Source organism: Rhinopithecus bieti, unplaced genomic scaffold, assembly GCF_001698545.2.
Source record: "Rhinopithecus bieti isolate Rb0 unplaced genomic scaffold, ASM169854v2 scaffold_13317, whole genome shotgun sequence".
NCBI classification, from domain to species: Eukaryota; Metazoa; Chordata; class Mammalia; order Primates; family Cercopithecidae; genus Rhinopithecus; species Rhinopithecus bieti.
Genome location: NW_016807516.1, coordinates 710,247 through 729,075, shown reverse-complemented (window position 1 = coordinate 729,075; position 18,829 = coordinate 710,247). Strand labels below are relative to the sequence as shown.

General features: G+C 54.8%; 1 protein-coding gene across 10 annotated transcripts in view; it reads left to right on the top strand.

Annotated features, from left to right (window-relative positions):
* The window catches only part of PPIL2 (peptidylprolyl isomerase like 2), a 37,224-nt gene that overhangs the window by 10,319 nt on the left and 8,076 nt on the right, over positions 1 to 18,829 (top strand). For 9 of the 10 annotated variants that reach the window (XM_017882555.1, XM_017882549.1, XM_017882551.1 and 6 more), the window contains exons 5-15: positions 935 to 986; positions 4,005 to 4,056; positions 9,908 to 9,999; positions 11,044 to 11,133; positions 11,823 to 11,898; positions 13,122 to 13,282; positions 14,842 to 14,917; positions 15,241 to 15,347; positions 15,992 to 16,081; positions 16,426 to 16,459; positions 17,077 to 17,194. In XM_017882555.1, the coding sequence (XP_017738044.1) occupies positions 935 to 986; positions 4,005 to 4,056; positions 9,908 to 9,999; positions 11,044 to 11,133; positions 11,823 to 11,898; positions 13,122 to 13,282; positions 14,842 to 14,917; positions 15,241 to 15,347; positions 15,992 to 16,081; positions 16,426 to 16,459; positions 17,077 to 17,194 (948 nt within the window). Of the gene's footprint in view, positions 1 to 934; positions 987 to 4,004; positions 4,057 to 4,626; positions 4,679 to 9,907; positions 10,000 to 11,043; positions 11,134 to 11,822; positions 11,899 to 13,121; positions 13,283 to 14,841; positions 14,918 to 15,240; positions 15,348 to 15,991; positions 16,082 to 16,425; positions 16,460 to 17,076; positions 17,195 to 18,829 lie in introns of all 10 variants that reach the window. The other variant, XM_017882547.1, reaches the window with a different exon arrangement.

Here is an 18,829-nt window from a genome sequence, read left to right as displayed (position 1 = left end):
CCTGAGTAGCTGGGACTACAGGTGCGTGCCACCATGCCTGGATAATTTTTGTATTTTTATAGAGACGGGATTTCACCATGTTGGCCAGGATGGTCTCGATCTCTTGACCTTGTTATCTGCCCACGTTGGCCTCCCAAAGTGCTGGGATTACAGGTGTGAGCCACCACTCCTGGCCTAAGTTTTAAAATTTTTAGTAGAGGTGGTGGCTGACGCCTGTAATCCCAGCACTCTTGAATGCCTGTGCTGAAGCAACCCTTCCACCTCAGCCTCCTGAGTAGCTGAGATTTCAGGCACACACCACTGTGCCTGGCTTGAAAGTATAGTTTTTGATGCTAGCTTAGTATTTAATTGTACAGATGTATCAACATTTATGACAGGGAGTGGTGGCTTATGTCTGTAGTCCCAGCACTTTGGGAGGCTGAGGCAGGAAGATCTCTTGAACCCAGGAGTTTGAGACCAGCCTGGGCAACATGGTGAGAACCTGTGTCTACAAAAAAGTACAAGAATTAGCCAGCCATGGTGGTGTGCACCTGTAGTCCCAGCTACTTGGAAGGCTGAGGTGGGAGAATCGCTTGAGTCCCAGGGGTTAGAGGCTGCAGTGAGCCATGATTGAAACACTGCGCTCCAGCCTGAGTGATGAGGCGAAACCTTGTCTCAAAGAAAAAAACCCCAAACCATTTACTTACTCATTTTCACCTGTAGTTTTTGTTGTTTATACATAACTGCAATAATAACTCTGAACATATTTTGAAACCTGTGTATCCACAAATACCCCCAACTTCCTGAGACAAGGTGAGGAGCTCTGCCTGTCCTAAAGTGAAGCAAGACTCCTTCACAGGCCTCTAACCTGGAAGCAGCCCTGCAAGACCACGGTGTTGTTACCAGGTGGCACCTAAGCACCCTGGTGATGCTTTCTGTTCTCTCTTCCCTTCAGGAACATTGTTCCGTGGCTTAAGAAGTACGGGACCAACCCCAGCAATGGAGAGGTAGGTGGCTGTGCAGGAGTTTCAGTGATGCTGGTGAGCGCTGTCCTCTCACTCTGCCTTTGTTCTGGTGGTTTTCATGAACACGGGAACATGGGAGAGAACCGTTCATGGGACCCAGTGAGGAGGGACAGTCTTCCCCTCCTCTGCCCACACCCATTCCTTTCTGGAAATGCTTCCTGCCTGTGCATGTCTTTTCTCGGGCCATAGCTGTGATCCAGTATGACCTCATCTGAACTTGATTCTGTCTGCAAAGACCTTATATAACCCTTGATTATATCCAAGGCAGGCCACATTCACAGGTTCCCAGTGAGTGTCAGTTTTGGGGGGACATCATGTAGCCTGGTTCTGAGGGAGATCTAGTGTGTTTTACCAGTGACTGTGCCCTTCCTGTTGGACACTTGCATGTATTCCTCCACCTCTTTCCTGTGGCCTGGGGCAAGAGCTCAAACTGCAAGCGAGAAGGAGGGTCAGGACTCAAGAGGGCTCCCTGTGCTGGAGCCGTTGGAAGGGAGCTCCCTGGACAATATGACCCTTCCTACTGGGCCAGCAAGAGAAGCTGTCAGCCCATCTGTGTTGTCTCAGCTCTTCCGGCCCTTGTGATGTTCTGCGAGCTGCAGGGTTCTGGGGACTCTTTCTAAATGGAGTTGGCACTCCTCCAAGGCTTTCCTGCTCTCGAATACAAGGGGAACTTGGCCAGGGGGCTGGTTTTGAGTGTTCTTGGACCAGCTGCTAAAGCCTGTGGCTTTTCTCTTTCAGATGCTTGGGTAGGGGGCTTGTGGCCTTGCCTCCTTAGGGAGGGCACTCTTCTTCTTTCGTCTGTGTCACTTAAAGACTGTGTTTCTGTGATGTCTGCTGCTGGGAGCCACATTGGATCCCAGGGTCTTCCCCCAAGGTCTGTGCCTCAGTCTGGGAAGTCATCCTCTGTTGCTCTTCTCAGCAGGGTCCCTGTGCCCTGTGTGGCTGGGTGTCTGCCTCAGGGAGCAGCCTCGTGGCGAGGTAGGGGTAGGTGGGGTTTTCCTGTCCGTGGCTGCCCTCATGGCCTCTGCTGTCCCAGTGGATGCTGTCATTTGGTTGCAGCTGGGGTACGTTTTGCTACTTCGGGTGTTTTGCTTCATAGGTACTCTTTGGGGTTCCCAAACTTGTCGATTGTGCTGGCCCCTGCACCCACAAAGTCTGATCTGGCAGTTAGCCACGCTGTTAGGGCTTACATCAGGGAGGTGCCGCCGTTTCTTTGTTGCAAGCATCATGTTGGGGTGAGTCTGCAGGAGCGCCACACACATCTTTATCCTGTGCTTGCGCCTCTCCCTTGGCCTGCTCTGGAAGGGACCTTGCTGTGGGCTTGCTTGGCCAGACCTATGGGTGTCAGCAGAGCCTTGCTAGCCAAACCTCCGAAGAGAGTTCCTGGGCCAAGAGCTGTCTGGCCCATGTGACTTTTGGGGCCTCAGGAGGAGCCTGTTGTGTTGGGGAGTCTCTCTGCTCTGGTCCTGTGTCTGAATAGGGACCCTGCTGGCCCACTGGTGGTCTCCTCCACACCTGTAGTGATGTAGGGAGGTGGGGGTAGTTGAATGACAAAGGAAGGAACAAAGGTGGTTGGAGGAGCAGATGTGGTCAGTTGGGCTGGCCAGCAGCAGGCAGGGCGGGGAGGGCAGCACAAGGACCTGCTGCTAGCTTACAGCCCAGCCCCAGGAGGCTCCCCCTACATCTCCCCTGCGCCTGGGTAAGCATAGTTGGTCTCAGCCCACACCAGGTAGCAGCAGCTGCTAGGTTGTGACCCTGAGTGAGGTGCTCCCCAGCGGCACATAGCTCTGCCTCCCTTCCAGGGTCTCCCCACAGCCCCGTCCCCAGCAGTTCCCACCTCTGGTTGTCCAGACTGTTTTATGGGAAAGTTTCCTGTGGAAGAGCTGCACTGCAGACACACCACAGAAACTGAGAACATTACCCGCCACCTGGGATAGGGGCAATAAGAAAAAAGAAAAAACATCCAGAAACAGAAAAATAGTCCCACCTTCCCAGCACAACCATTCTTAGCATTAGGGTGTATTTCTTACTTTCTCCCCACTTTCAGTGTTTTGTTTTTCTTAAATATTCATTTGACAGAGCACTTTGGGAGGCTGAGGCAGGCAGATCATGAGGTCAGGAGACTAGCCTGGTGTGGTGGCGGGTGCCTGTAGTCCTAGCTACTCGGGAGGCTGAGGCAGGAGAATCACTTGAACCAGGGAGTCAGAGGTTGCGGTGAGCTGAGATCGTGCCACTGTACTCCAGCCTGGTGACAGAGACTCCGTCTCAAAAACAAAAAATTCATATAACAGAATAATAAGGTGGAACCATGTGTCCCCCCCACTCTAGCTGAAGAAATATGTTCACTTTTTAATTTTAGAAGTAATCGGTGCTCACTGTAAAGATGTCCAAACCCCGCAGAAGTATAACACACACTACCCTGTGGCCTGGTCCTCTGCTCGGGGTCACCTATAACGGCTCTTCTCAGAGCATGGTGGGGATGCCACATAAACACAACTGCCCGACACCATCCTACGGCCCCTGTGAGGTCCTTGCAGGGTCTTGGAGCCTTCCCTTTTTTTTTTTTTTTTTTTTTTGAGACAGAGTCTGGCTCTGTCGCCCAGGCTAGAGTGCAGTGCTGCGATCTCAGCTTACTGCAGGCTCTGCCTCCTGGGTTCACGCCATCCTCCTGCCTCAGCCTCCCGAGTAGCTGGGACTACAGGCGCCCGCCACCTTAACTGGCTAATTTTTTTTTTTTTTGTATTTTAGTAGAGATGGGGTTTCACTGTGTTAGCCAGGATGGTCTCGATCTCCTGACCTCGTGATCCACCTGCCTCTGCCTCCCAAAGTGCTGGAATTACAGGTGTTAGCCATCGCGCCCGGCCGAGGCCTTCCCTTTTGTCCAGAGCTGCACAGGATTGGCTAGTCAGAGACTTTTCCAGCCATCTTTGTCTGACCCCAGCATCTCTGTGCATCAGTTACTTATTCATTATCATTAATTATTGACTGTGCTTCTTCCAGAAGCTGGACGGGAGGTCCCTGATCAAGCTGAACTTTGCCAAGAACAGTGAGGGTGAGTGAAACTATCACAGCCACCTCTGGGCTTGGCCTCCTGACCCAAGGTCCCAGCTCTCACCAGGTTTCATACGGAATCAGTCATTGCTTTCTGACCAAGCTGGACACCTGCTTTTATTTATTTATTTATTTATTTATTTATTTATTTATTTAGAGACAGAGTCTCGCTCTGTCGCCTGGGCTGGAGTGCAGTGGCGCCATTTCAGCTCACTGCAAGCTCCGTCTCCCAATTCACGCCATTCTTCTGCCTCAGCCTCCCAAGTAGCTGGGACTATAGGCACCCGCCACCACACCCAGCTAATTTTTTGTATTTTAGTAGAGATGGGGTTTCACTGTGTTAGCCAGGATGGTCTCGATCTCCTGACCTCGTGATCCACCTGCCTCTGCCTCCCAAAGTGCTGGAATTACAGGTGTTAGCCATCGCGCCCGGCCGAGGCCTTCCCTTTTGTCCAGAGCTGCACAGGATTGGCTAGTCAGAGACTTTTCCAGCCATCTTTGTCTGACCCCAGCATCTCTGTGCATCAGTTACTTATTCATTATCATTAATTATTGACTGTGCTTCTTCCAGAAGCTGGACGGGAGGTCCCTGATCAAGCTGAACTTTGCCAAGAACAGTGAGGGTGAGTGAAACTATCACAGCCACCTCTGGGCTTGGCCTCCTGACCCAAGGTCCCAGCTCTCACCAGGTTTCATACGGAATCAGTCATTGCTTTCTGACCAAGCTGGACACCTGCTTTTATTTATTTATTTATTTATTTATTTATTTATTTATTTAGAGACAGAGTCTCGCTCTGTCGCCTGGGCTGGAGTGCAGTGGCGCCATTTCAGCTCACTGCAAGCTCCGTCTCCCAATTCACGCCATTCTTCTGCCTCAGCCTCCCAAGTAGCTGGGACTATAGGCACCCGCCACCACACCCAGCTAATTTTTTGTATTTTTAGTAGAGATGGGGTTTCACTGTGTTAGCCAGGATGGTCTTGATCGCCTGACCTCATGATCCACCCGCCTTGGCCTCCCAAAGTGCTGGGATTACAGGCATGAGCCACCGCACCCGGCCTGAACACCTGCTTTTAATTCTGCCAAAAGTGTCATAAGGCCAGGCACGGTGGCTCATGCCTGTAATCCCAGCGGTTTGGGAGGCCGACGTGGGTGGATCACGAGGTCAAGAGATCAAGACCATCCTGGCCAACATGGCGAAACCACATCTCTATTAAAAATACAAAAATTAGCCGGGTGTGGCAGGTGCCTGTAGTCCCAGTTACTCAGGAGGCTGAGGCAGGAGAATCACTTGAACCCAGGTGGCAGAGGTTGCAGTGAGCCAAGATGGCAGCACTGCACTCTAGCCTGGCAATAGAGTGAGACTGTCTCAAAAAAAAAAAAAAAAAAAAGGGTGTCACAGGATTTCTTCTCAAAGGTCTGGGTAAGTTTTAAGCTTGGGGAGGGTGGGGGCAGAACCTCAGGTGTTGGGAACTTCCCACAGAGGCGATCGGGCCATTGTGAGCTGCTAGTGACCTTCGTGGGCATGGTTGGATCTGCAGGGCATGGGCCCCCTCTGGCTGAGGCTGTGGTCCGTTTGTTGTTGGAGGCAAAAATTGCTCATGCTGAGAACCAGGGTGGCGGCTGGGTGGGGGATGGGGGTGATCTGGAGGGATTTGTCCAGTAGCTTTTGGGCTGGGCTTTTCTTTTTTTTTTTTTTTTGAGACGGAGTCTCGCTCTGTCGCCCAGGCTGGAGTGCAGTGGCCGGATCTCAGCTCACTGCAAGCTCCGCCTCCCGGGTTTACGCCATTCTCCTGCCTCAGCCTCCCAAGTAGCTGGGACTACAGGCACCCGCCAACTCGCCCGGCTAGTTTTTTGTATTTTTTAGTAGAGACGGGGTTTCGCCGTGTTAGCCAGGATGGTCTCGATCTCCTGACCTCGCGATCCACCCGTCTCGGCCTCCCAAAGTGCTGGGATTACAGGCTTGAGCCACCGCGCCCGGCCTGGGCTGGGCTTTTCTTTACCACGGCTCATAGAGCCCAGCCCAGTGCTGTGGCTCCTGCTTCATGCTTGTTACACACCCTCCACTGTTCTTGTGGCCAGAGGCCTGAATGAATTCTGCAGCCCACCCCTGCCCAGGCAGTGATCTTGTGCTAGGTTCTAGCTCAGGTCTTTTGCCCATGGAGATGCCATGGTTTAGGGGTTGTCCATGCTCACTGGGTGTGTGCATTCCAGGGAGATGCTGTAGCATGTGAGGCCAAGGCCCTTCTGCCCTGCTTGTCTGAGCCCAGAGCCCAGTCCGCAGTCGGTGCCGCATTCGCAGGTGAATGTATGCGTGAACCTCAGCACGTCATTGACATCGGTGGAGGACAGGGCGCTCCACCCTGGTGGCTGAGGGCAGGCTGCTGCTTCTGTGATCAGCAGTGTGTGTCTCTCATTCAGCAAGTGTTTATTGAGTGCCTGCCATGTGCAGACAGCACAACAGACTGCGTCTCTCCGGAATGAGAGGAGTGTGCATTCTGGTGGGGGAGAATACCAGAGAGCAGCTCAGCAGGGTGTGCTAGAGGCTGCTTCTGTGTGGAGAGCACAGCAAGAGGAGGGGAGAGGGCCGCCCTGACCCGCTGCAGGGAGGGAGAGCCATGTGGGGATCGGGGGAGTGCAGGGCCAGGCCGACGGCACAGCCAGTGCGAAGACCCTGAGGTGGGCACATACTTGAAGGTGTCTGTGCCCAGCCAGGAGTCCAGTGTGGCTGGAACAGCATGTGCTAGCGGTAGAAGCAGCGGATGTGGTGACCGAGGTCAGGGGTGGGGACGGGGTGCAGAGCAGTCCTGTGGGGCCTGGGAGCCACGGGAGGACTTGGGCTTCCGCTCCAAGATGGGAGCCACTGAGGAAGGGATGAGGTCTGGCCTTTTTTTTTTTTTTTAAACTTTGACCTGGCAGTCAGCTTCTTTTGTTTTGTTTCCTTTTTTCTTTTGAAACGGGGTCTCACTCTGTCACCTAGGCTGGAATGTAGTGGCACAGTCTCAGCTCACTGCAACCTCTGCCTCCTGGGCTTAAGAGATCCTCCCACCTCAGCCTCCCAAGTAGCTGGGACTACAGGCGCCACCACCGCATGCAGCTAATTTTTGTGTTTTTTTGTAGAGATGGGGTTTCACCATGTTGGCCAGGCTGGTCTCAAACTCCTGGGCTCAAGTGATCCACCTGCCTCAGCTTCCCCAAAGTGCTGGGATTACAGGCCAGCCTGCTTTGTTTCTTTGTTTTGTTTTTTTTTTTTTCTTTTTGAGACAGAGTCTTGCTCTGTCGCCCAGGCTGGAGTGCAGTGGTGCGATCTCAGCTCACCTCAACCTCTGCCTCCCAGGTTCAAGGAATTTCCCTACCTCAGCCTCCCAAGTAGCTGGGACTACAGGCACATGCCACCACACCCAGCTCCTTTTTTGTATTTTAGTAGAGACGGGGTTTCACCACGTTGGCCAAGATGGTCTTGATCTCCTGATCTTGTGATCTGCCCGCCTTGGCATCTCAAAGTGCTGGGATTACAGGTGTGAGCCGCTGCGCCCGGCCTCTTTGTTAATTGGAATTCCCTGTGTGTGAAAGTGGAGAGAGTAGGTGTGATGTGCTTCCCCTGTGCCCATCACCAACTCCAGCCCCTGCGCCTCCCACCTGTGAAGTTCTCTCTTTGCTCCCACCACTACCCCCTTGCATGATCCTGAAGCCCCAATTTAAAAAAATAGTTTTCACATCAGAAGGATTTTTTTTGTTTGTTTGTTTTTGAGACATGGTCTTGCCCTGTTGCCCAGGCTGAAGTGTAGTGGCATGATCACCGTGCACTGTTGCTTCGACCTCCCGGGACCAAGTGCTCCTTCCACCTCAGTCTCCCAAGTAGATGGGACCACAGGCATGTACCACGATGCTCACCCAATTTTTTTTTTTTTTTGAGACGGAGTTTCGTTCTTGTTGCCCAGGTTGGAGTACAGTGGTGTGATCTTGGCTCACTGCAACCTCTGCTTCCTGGGTTCAAGCGATTCTCCTGGCCGAGCCTCCCGAGTAGCTGGGATTACAGGCATGTGCCACCATGCCTGGCTAATTTTGTATTTTTAGTAGAGATGGGGTTTCTCCATGTTGGTCAGGGTGGTTTCAAACTCCCGACCTCAGATGATCCACCCGCCTCTGCCTTGAAAGTGCTGGGATTGCAGGCGTGAGCCACTGCGCCCAGCCCCAGCTAATTTTTTAATTTTTATTTTGTAAAGATGCAATCTCCGTATGTCACCCAGGCTAGTCTTGAAGTCCTGGACTCAAGTGATCCTCCCTCCTCAGCATTCCCCCACCAAAAAAAAAACAACTGGGCACCATGGCTCATGCCTGTAATCTCAGCACGGTGGGAGGCCAAGGTGGGAGGATTGTTTGAGCCCAGGAGTTTGAGACCAGGCTGGGCAACATAATGAAACCTTGTCTCTACAAAATGAAACCTAAAAATTAGCCAGTGTGGTTGAGCGCACCTGCAGTCCCCGCTACTTGGGAGGCTGAGGTGGGAGGATTATTGGAGCTTGGGAGGTTGAGACTGTAGTGAGCTGTGCTTGCACCACTGCACTCCAGCCTGGGTGATAGAGCTAGACGCTGTCTCAAAAAAAGGAAAAAAGAAAAGACAGGGTCTCGGCCTGTCGCCTGGGCTGGTCTCAAACTCCTGACCTCAAGCAATTCTCCCACCTCGGCCTCCCAAAGCACTGGGACTAGAGGTGTGAGCCACCTCTAACTTGAGACTCTGACTAATTTGAGGCCCTAACTTGGCCTCAAATCAGGATTTCATTTAAGAAAAAGTCCCCACAAATACATGTGGTTGATGTCTCTGAGCCCCCCACCGCACTTTTTTCCCCCAGAAGTGGGCACTTCTTTGACAGGGCCCCTGGCCACTGGGTGGGGACTTACAGGCAGAGAGACAGTAACCAAGGCCAGGTACAATGGCTTATGCCTGCAATGCCAGCACTTTTTGAGAGGTTGAGGTCGGGAGTTCGAGACCAGCCTGGCCAACATGGTGAAACCCTGTCTCTACTAAAAATACAAAAATTAGCTGTACATGGTGACGCATGTGCGCCTATAGTCCCAGCTACTCGGGAGGCTGAGGCAAGAGAATTGCTTGAACCCAGGAGGCAGAGGTTGTAGTGAGCCACGATTGAGCCACTGCACTCCAGCCTGGGTGACAGAGCAAGACTCCATCTCAAAACAGAGCAAAACAAGGCTGGGCGCAGTGGCTCACGCCTGTAATCCCAGCACTTTGGGAAGCCGAGGTGGGTGGATCATGAGGTCAGGAGATCGAGACCATCCTGGCTAACACGGTGAAACCCCGTCTCTACTAAAAATACAGAAAAGTTAGCTGGGCATGGTGGCTAATCACACCACTCCGTCTTAAAAAAAAAAACAAACAAAAAAAAAACAAAAGAAACAGAGCAAAACAAAAAAAAGATAGTAAGCAGGCAAGGGGATGGGCGGTTCTGAAGGAAGAGCTGACGGGGGCTGGCGGGGATGTTGGTGAGAGGCGGAGCTGTCAGGGCTGGAGCATAGGTTGTTTCCTGCTGAGGGCCAACTTCAGTAGGAGGAGGAGGCTAGCATGGTGGTCACCCAGGGGTGGGCTGGAGGATCTGAGGAAGATGCAGGGGTTGGGTCTTGCAGGATGAATAGGAGTTTCCTAATGGTACGGAGGGGTTTGAGGGGGTGAGCAGCTGTCCCCACGGTTCCCTGCTCTGGCAGCTGATAGGGGGTTCCACCGCCTCCCATTGCTGACTTTGGCTGAGTTCTGCCCTGCCCTGGCCCCCGCGGTCCTCATTGGGATGTTCACAGCCCACAGAGGTGACTGGCCTTCCTGTGTGTGCCTTCTCTCTAGGGAAGTACCACTGCCCAGTGCTATTTACGGTGTTCACCAACAACACCCACATCGTGGCTGTGAGGACGACTGGCAATGTCTACGCCTATGAGGTGTGTCCTCGCTCCGGGGCCTGGAGGCAGCAGTGGGGAGATCTCTGCTGTGTGTTCCCAGGATATACTGGCTGGGCTGTGTGCTATGGGCATGGCCTGTCCTTGTGGGGTTTAGTCACAACCACAGGCATGGTCGTCTGCCAAAGCTCTGGCAGTGCAGCCTCCCCATTTTCAGGCAGGTCAAAAAAAGGGTTGGGGGAGGTGCATCCTTCGGAATCCAGGCAGTCCTGGCTGCCCAGCAGGGCCCCTTAAACCCCAGGGGGTCCTCCTGCGTCTTCAGCAAAGCTCAGGTGCTGGGAAGGCACCTGTGTTCTGAGGACAGGCCTTTAGGGCTGCGAGGGGAGTGCTGGCCCCGGCTCTGGATGGAGCCACTTGTCCCCGGGAGGGAGCCGTCTCCTGGAGGAGTTCTGGCTAGGAGTGGGTGTAGGGAGAGAGGAGGCAGCCATGTTCACACATAGGTCCTCCTCTCGGGCGAGGCGGGGCAGGCCCCACGTGGCAGGAAAGCTGACCTTTGTGCCGTTTTCAATCCTGCACCTGGACGTTTGTGGGGTGTAGGTGGCCAGCGCTGCTCCAGGGGCCTTGGGGGCCACTTCTTGCCAGAAGCCTGCGCAAACTGGCATGGTCAGTCCTTGTTAGTGGAGCAAGGACTCTGCTAGAACGTACCCCAGGAGTGCAGACATCTCGTGTGCACAGCCCCTGCCCACGGGGGCCTGGCGCTGCGCCTGTGCACAGGAGGAGCTCGGTGAAGCCTGTAGTGAGTGGGTGGGTGGCTCGCTGAGCCTTTTTGCTGATCAGTGTGCAGACAGGAGCTTCCTGCAGGAAGGTTGCTTCGAGGCTGAACTGGCTCATCATCTGAGACTCAGCCAGCTCCGCCTTTGTGGGAGCCTCTGCTTTCAGCCAGTGGGGTGTACACTGCTGTCTCTCTCATTCCTCACGCCTTTCAAATCGTGCTACGGTCGGGGCCAGCTCCAGGCCTCCCTGCTTGCGGTCCCCTGTGCCAAGGCTTGGGGCAGGCATCGTAAAACCACTTCCTCCTGGCTATAGGCAGTGGAACAGCTAAATATCAAGGCCAAGAACTTCCGGGACCTGCTGACCGATGAGCCCTTCTCCCGGCAGGACATTATCACCCTCCAGGTGAGTGTCCCCTGCCCGCCTGCCCCAGCTGCCTTCAGCCCCTGCAGCCAGCCCAGGCCTCTACGGGGCCGCCGCCTCAGTCTAGCTCTTACATCTCCTCCCCGATCCCCCACCCCCATGTCAGGGTCCCTCATATCTGTCCTCAAAGCCACCTGAGGCATCTGAATGGCCACTCTGCAGGCCTGGCTCTGCTTCAGCGCCTCGATGGCAGGAGCTGTTGTGAGCTCTGGGCCTCGGGATCTGGCACAGGGCTCCCTGCAGGTGTCAGAGAACTCCCAGTGAATTAATGAAAAACACTGACTTAGAAAAGCCGGTGCTGGCTGGAGCACGGCCTGCTGAGTCAGTCACCTCTGTGGCTTGTCCCATTCTAACTAACCACAGGCTGGCCCATGGCTGTCCATGTTCCTGTCTGATAGCTCCCTAACAGCGACGAATGCTCGTTAATCATGTGCCTGGAGGAAAGTCGCAGCTTGGCCAGCAGCTAGCGAGGCCGTGTCCCCGTCCCTGCCCCTGCTTGCTGCCCTGCCTGGGGCAGAACACCTCCTCTGCCATGCCCTGCTTGACCCCCCCACCTCAGTGTAGCCCTGGCCTCTTCCCCACCTCTGACAGCTGGCCGACCTTTGCTGCATGTGGCTCCCATTTGGCCGCAGGCTGGGTTCACTCTGCCGGGCATTCTCTTTTTGCTACAGGACCCCACCAATTTGGACAAGTTCAATGTCTCTAACTTCTATCATGTGAAGAATAACATGAAAATAATAGACCCAGGTATGTACAACTAGGGGCTGGGGCTAGGTGAGGGGGCATTTGGGTGAAATTGGGACAGTGCTCCCTGGGTAAAATCCCCCCTTTCCTGGAGGTCAGGGGGTCCCAGCCTAGACAGGCCCTGCATTTTCTGAACCAGTGTTCAGAGAATCCGAGCCAGCTGCAGCCTCAGAAACAACGGGCGGGATGGACTTGCTGCCCTGCCAGGACACCTGCTCAGGTTCCCCTGCTCCCTGCAGACTGGCCGGTGCTGTCAGTGGGCAGGTGGTGGGGTGATGGAGTCCTCCTGTTTTCCTGGCCGCTGGTGGCTGTCCTACAGCCTTGGAGGAGCCAGCAGGACTCATGCTCAGAGGTCACTCAGCCTCGTGCTGCAGAGCAGTGGCCTGGGCACTTTGTGAGCATTGTATAAACTGGGTTTTAGGGAGGCTGAGCACATGACTAGGGGAGATTTGAGTCAGGAGAGCCTGAGGCCAGGGTTGGGGCTGGGCTGTGTCTGTGCTCTCTGCATGGGGATGCCCGTCCCTCTCCACAGAGTGGACTGCTGTCCAAGGACCAGTAGGCAGCAGGCGCCCTCCTGAGTTGGCAAGAATGGGGGATTTCACATCCGAAAAGACCCTCACACATTTCTATTATTTTAAGTAAAAATAACCTTTAAAATTACGGAAGCAAAGCAGCTGGGCGCAGTGGCTTACACCTGTAATCCCAGCACTTTGGGAGGCAAAGGCAGGCGGATCGCTTGAGCTCAAGAGTTCAAGACCAGCCTGGGCAACATGGGGGCACCCTGTCTCCACAAAAAATAGAAAAATTAGCTGGTGTGATTGGCGGACACCTGTAGCCCCAGCTAGTCAGGGGGTTTAGGCAGGAGAATCGATTGAGCCCAGGAGGTGGAGGCTCCAGTGAGCTGAGATCTTGCAACTGCTTTCCAGCCAGGGTGACAGAGCTAGACCCTGTCCCAAAAAAAAAAAAAAAAAGCAAAGTGTATACAGTAAAAAGATTAGAATATGCAGGAAACTACAACCTGAAGTCCATCCTGAGACGCTTGTGAACTGCCTGGGGAGACCTTCAGGCCTGTAGCTGGGCACTGTGGCATTCTGTGGCTGGCAGTGGCACGGGGCCCGTGCCATGGCTGGACAGCCCTGGCCTATTCTAGATCTGTTTCCCCAGCACGTGTGTGTGGGGAGGATACTGGGGGCTCGGCTGCTTAGGACCATGCTACTGGTTTGTAGATGAAGAGAAGGCCAAACAGGACCCGTCTTATTATCTGAAAAATACAAATGCCGAGACCCGAGAGACCCTGCAGGAGCTCTACAAGGAGTTCAAAGGGGATGAGATTCTGGCAGCCACCATGAAGGCCCCAGAGAAGAAGAAAGTGGACAAGCTGAACGCTGTGAGTGGCGGAGGGCACTCGGCCGAGCCCCATCTCCCTGCCCATCTCATGGCCTCTTGGAGTGGTCCTGGGAAAGGGGTTCATGGGGGCCTGGGGATACATGGCAGGGAGGCAGCCAGGATCCCCCAGAGCTGTGGTGCCCGATGGCTCTGAGCACACAGCCCTGGGGCTGCCCTGAGGTAGACAGAATCTGAGAAGGCGGAAGGGGAGGGGCTGATGTCCACACTGGTCGTTGAAGAACCAAGGGCTGTGTGGGGGCACACAGAGGAGGAGACCCTTCCACAGAAGGTCTGCCTTGTGCTGTGGTCCCAGCCTGAGCTCAGTGGCCAGGGCACACGTGGAGTGGGCACGTGTGGTTCTGTGGTGGCTGGGAGGGCAGGGCCCGATGTGCACTGGGGCCCAAAGCCATGCCAGGGGGAGTTGGGGCGTTTCAGAGTCTGCTGTGGTGCTGAGGTGGATGGCGTGCCTGGGACCGCACAGAGCTGCCTGTCTGGGGCTGCTGTGTTTGCTTCTTCTTCCTGTTCAGGCAGAGTGTGGGGATCTGGAGCTAGGGGGAGTGCAGAGACATGGGCAGGTATTGCTGAAGTTCTCCTTAAAGAAGTATTCAAATTCTGGAAAATTTTAAAAAGCAAGTTTGTTGTCCATGGTCACCCCTCTGACATGCTGACATGCTGCCCTTAGCACTTTGGTATACTTTTTTTTTTTTTTGAGACAGGATCTTGCTGTGTTGTCTAAGCTGGTCTTGAATTCCTGGCTTCAAGTGAGATCCTCCTGCCGTGGCCTCCTAAAGTGCTGGATTAACAGGTGTGAGCCACTGTGCCTGGCTTGTATTTTCTTCAGATGGGAGAAACCCCTTTTCTTCCTCTATGATAAAAAATAACATTTATTGGGGCTTTCCCCTGACCCCTGATTAAATATGTAATGTGTTTAGTGTAGAAAATTTGAAACTTTAAAAAAAAGAAATGAGGCCAGGCGTGGTGGCTCACACCTGTAATCCCAGCATTTTGGGAGGCTGAGGCAGGAGGATTGCTTGAGGCCAGGAGTTCAAGACTAGGTTGGACAACATAGTGAGACCTTATCTCTACAAAAAATCAGCCAGGCGTGGTGGCAGGCGCCTGTCGTCCCAGCTGCTTAGGAGACTGAGGTCGGGGGATCACTTGAGCCCAGGAGTTAGCGGCTGCAGTGCACCAGGATCGCACCACCGCACTCCAGCCTGGGTACAGAGCAAGACCTTGTCTGATAAAAAAAATTAAAATAAAAATAAATGAGAAGTCAGCCATATACTCCTAATCCTGAGGTGGCCAGTCCTGTGTGGTATTTTATCTCCAGGGTTTCAGCTGATATCGTAAGAGTCGGGACCCAGTTGAGGCCAGGGGGCCCTGGCTCGGCCTGGCCTTGGCTTCTTCCTCCTGGTGGTCGGGAGGCCCTCCTGGAGGAGAGGCACCAAGCAGGGCCTGGGGGGCAGGGGTGGTATGTGGTTGGCTTCTAGGCAAGTGACACGTCCCCCCCCACCTGCCTCCCATGGCACTGCTGAGGTGCCATCCTGGTTTCCTTGGCAGGCCCACTATTCCACAGGGAAGGTCAGCGCTTCCTTCACTTCCACTGCGATGGTCCCGGAGACGACACATGAAGCAGGTAGCCACCTTTGCCTCTGTAGTCACCTGCCATGTGACCTGAAAGTGGCAGGGGGTGGGGGTGCTCCCCGACTCCCACTTTCTTGGCCTGTCAGGGGCTCCCACTGTCACCTGAGCCCCTAGTCCTCCCCCTCTTAGCTGCTGAACCCCTGCCAGCCCCATGAGGCTGGTGCATGGCCTGAGCAGACCCTCGGCCTCCAGCTCCCTTGCTCTCCCCAGAGCTGGAGCCTAGTCCCTGCCTGTGTGTCTGAGGCCGGTGCTGCCTGGCACAGTGGGGCTGCCCCAGGGTAAGGGCAAGGGCCGAGCTGGGACCTCTGCTTATAGCTGCCATCGATGAGGATGTGCTCCGCTACCAGTTTGTGAAGAAGAAGGGCTACGTGCGACTGCACACCAACAAGGGAGACCTCAACCTGGAGCTGCACTGCGACCTGGTGGGTGTGAAGGCCGGCCCCTCCCCATGTCCCAAGGTCATTTCTGGGGTCATTTGACAGCCATGTCTTAAATATAGGGCTGCCACTGGTATGTGCTTGTTGTAGGAAATTCAGCCTCTCACTAGGCGGGACCCGCAGCAGTGCCCTGTGTCCTTCCTAGGGGGCCATGTTGGCAGCATGGCCTGTGCACAGGTGCCAGTGTTTCAGAGAAGGGGCCAGGCCGCACCTGCTGCTCTGCCCACACTTCTCCCGTGAGCTCTGCTCTGGGCCATGCGGCTGCACGGGGCCTGTTGGTTGCTGTTGTGGGTCCATCCTTGCCCAGAGTGGCCGGGCAGCTGACTCGGCTACATGTTAAAGACCAGCCTGGCCAACATGGGGAAACCCCGTCTCTACTAAAACTACAAAAATTAGCCAGGTGTGGTGGCGCACGCCTGTAGTCCTGGCTACTTGGGAGGCTGAGGCAGGAGAATGTCTTGAACCTAGGAGGTGGAGGTTGCAGTGAGCCGAGATCGTGCCACAGCACTCCAGCCTGGGCGACAGCAAGACTGCATCTCAAAAAAAAAAAAAAAAAAGGCCTCCTGTGGCTGTGGTGAGCTGCCTTTGGCAGCTCTCTGCCTCATACAAGTATCGGGGCTATGTTGCAGACACCAAAAACCTGCGAAAACTTCATCAGGCTTTGCAAAAAGCATTATTACGATGGCACCATCTTCCACAGATCCATCCGGAACTTTGTGGTGAGTGACGCGAGTCACTGGCTGCACAGATGAGCTTGGTGGGACATCAGGGGCTGGGTGGGCTTGTCCCTGCCCCGTTCCAGGGCCCTGGCCCATGCCCCGGTGGCCAGGATGAGTCCAGTCAGTGATCTTCTGTTGGGGAACCCATAGGCTGACCCTTGAGGCCCCAGCCCATCCAGCACTGGGTTCACACGGGGAGGTGGCTGGGAGGGCCCCTCATCATCACTCACCAAGAGCCCAGCCCCCGTATGGAGCCATGTAGCAGGAGGGGTCTTCTTCAGTCAGGCAGGCAGTGGGCCTCGGGTCTCAGAGTGTGACTTGCTCACTGGCTTTTGTTTTCACAGATCCAAGGGGGCGACCCCACAGGCACAGGCATGGGTAGGTACTGGTACTGGGCCCCTCTCTGGGCACCCTGGCAGCTCCGTGGGGCATGAGGGGGTAGCTGGGCAGGGGCTGTGCAGAGCTCAGACGTGGAATCTATTAGACCAGGGTGGAACGACTGGCAGCCATCAGTGCTGTGCCCGCTCAGGCCTGGCCCTCGGTTTTCTCATTTCTAGGTGGCTCTGAGGCCTGTATGGTAGAGGAGGCAGGAGTGTGTGGTCTCGCCCCTGGGATCCGCCTCAGACCACGGCCAGCCCTCCCTCCTGCAGCCTCTCCAAGCCCCTCAGCCTGACAGCTGCTTGGGTCCAGGCCCCCCCCACTCCGTATTCCCATAGCTTGAGTGATAATGATGGCGGTCTTGACTCTTTAATTCCTGTCCTGGGGCAGGCCCCAGGCAGGGCTGGGGTGAGTGGGCAGTAGCCTGCCTGTGTGGAGGCGCGGGGGCTCCAAAGGACCCAGGAGTTGGTGACGTGGGGCCGGGGGCCACCCTATCAAGTGCCCCTGCCCCAGGCTGGGCTCAGCAAGGCCCTGATGCCCCTTGGCACTCTGAGGTTTCTGGTTCTGCCTCGGCTGGGGCCCAAGCTTTCCTGCTTCTGTGGGCCTTTCTCTTCTAGGCGGGGAGTCGTACTGGGGGAAGCCCTTCAAAGATGAGTTCCGGCCCAACCTCTCTCACACGGGCCGCGGCATCCTCAGCATGGCCAACTCAGGGCCCAACAGCAACAAATCTCAATTGTGAGTCAGCCGGGCTGGCTGGGGTGGCCTGGGAGGTGAGCCAGCACTCCCTGCAGGTTCTCCCTCTTGGCCCTCCCTGAAGGGTGTGCTGGTTCTGAATCAAACCCAGACAGTGTACGGCACACCTAGGCCAAGCATGTGCACCTGTGTTCAAAAGGGGGGCCCCCAGAGTGAGTCAGCAGGAAGAGCTGCCCGCGCCCGGTTTGTCCTCGAGAGACCAGAAGTCATGAATTACTGGAGGTCCAGAAGGGCCTCTTGATAGGGACCAGGCGTTCGTGTGGGTGCCTGTGGCCAGGCAGTGCTGGGGAGGTCAGCGTGCTGGAGCAGCATGTGGGAGGGATTGTGCAGGGCATGGACTGGACAGGGAGAGGCGCCTGGAGAGACACAGGAGGTCTGGGGAATGTGTGGCCCTGGTGCATGTGGGGAGCAGTGTGCAGGCTGGTGGCGAGCAGCAGGGGATGGGGGGCCGGCGGGGCCGTGGGGGCCAGATGCCTGTATTGTGGAAGAATAGAGGTGCCCTTTCCATCCACCTGCCACCCCAGACAGTGGCCTGACTTTACGTTTTAGTCTTTCAATCATTTTCTTCACATGGGTACTGTGACTTTCTGGATAAAGCAACTTAAGGACTTTTTATAATTTGTGATACTTTTGTAAATGGACCTTTTTTCCAACTTTGGGGATCATTGCTCATGGAGAGAAAAACTACTGTTCGTTTTATATCTAGCCACTTTATCACATTCTCTTATAATTAAAAAAGGGTTTAAGAGTTTTTTGGGTTTTCTAGATAGTCATGCTTGTCATCAAAAGCTGGCCTCCTCTCTGCCACCCTGGTGTGCTCATCAGTCCTGTCACCGTCATGTCACTGTGGGCCTGATGAGGAGGAGGAAGTGGGCGTCTTGCTGTGCTCCACAGGAATTGCTGTTTTGCCTTCTCAGAACATTTGTTGTTGGGCTGTTTTTTAGGAGGGTGGCTGAGTTTCTAGAGGTTTCTTTCTTAGCATCTGTTATGATGATTCTGTGCTTTTCTGGTCCTCCTGGGATTTGTGGATGTGGCCACTACAAGGCCAGAGTGCACGGGTGTCTCCGTGGCATTCTGGGGTGAACCCTGGCCTCTTGTGGCTTTGCTGTGGCCTTCCACCGGCTCACTGTCTTGTCACACGTGGTCTCAGTTGTGTGGACTGGCTCCAGCAGGTTTTGCTGTGACAGGTGTGGCCCCTGCATGTTGTGAGCAGAGCTGGCTATGCCTTTGTAGCCTGGAATGGTTAAAATCACAGGGGTGGCCGGGCGTGGTGGCTCACACCTGTAATCCCAGCACTTGGGGAGGCTGAGGTAGGTGGATTGCCTGAGCCCAGGAATTTGAGATGAGCCTGGGCAACATGGCAAAACCCCATCTCTACAAAATTTTTTTTTTTTTTTTTTTTTTGAGAGTCTGTCGCCCGGGCTGGAGTGCAGACTACAAGCTCCGCCTCCTGGGTTCACGCCATTCTCCTGCCTCAGCCTCCCGAGTAGCTGGGACTACAGGCACCCGCCACCTCGCCCGGCTAGTTTTTTGTACTTTCTTTTTTAGTAGAGACGGGGTTTCACCGTGTTAGCCGGGATGGTCTCGATCTCCTGACCTCGTGATCCACCCGCCTCG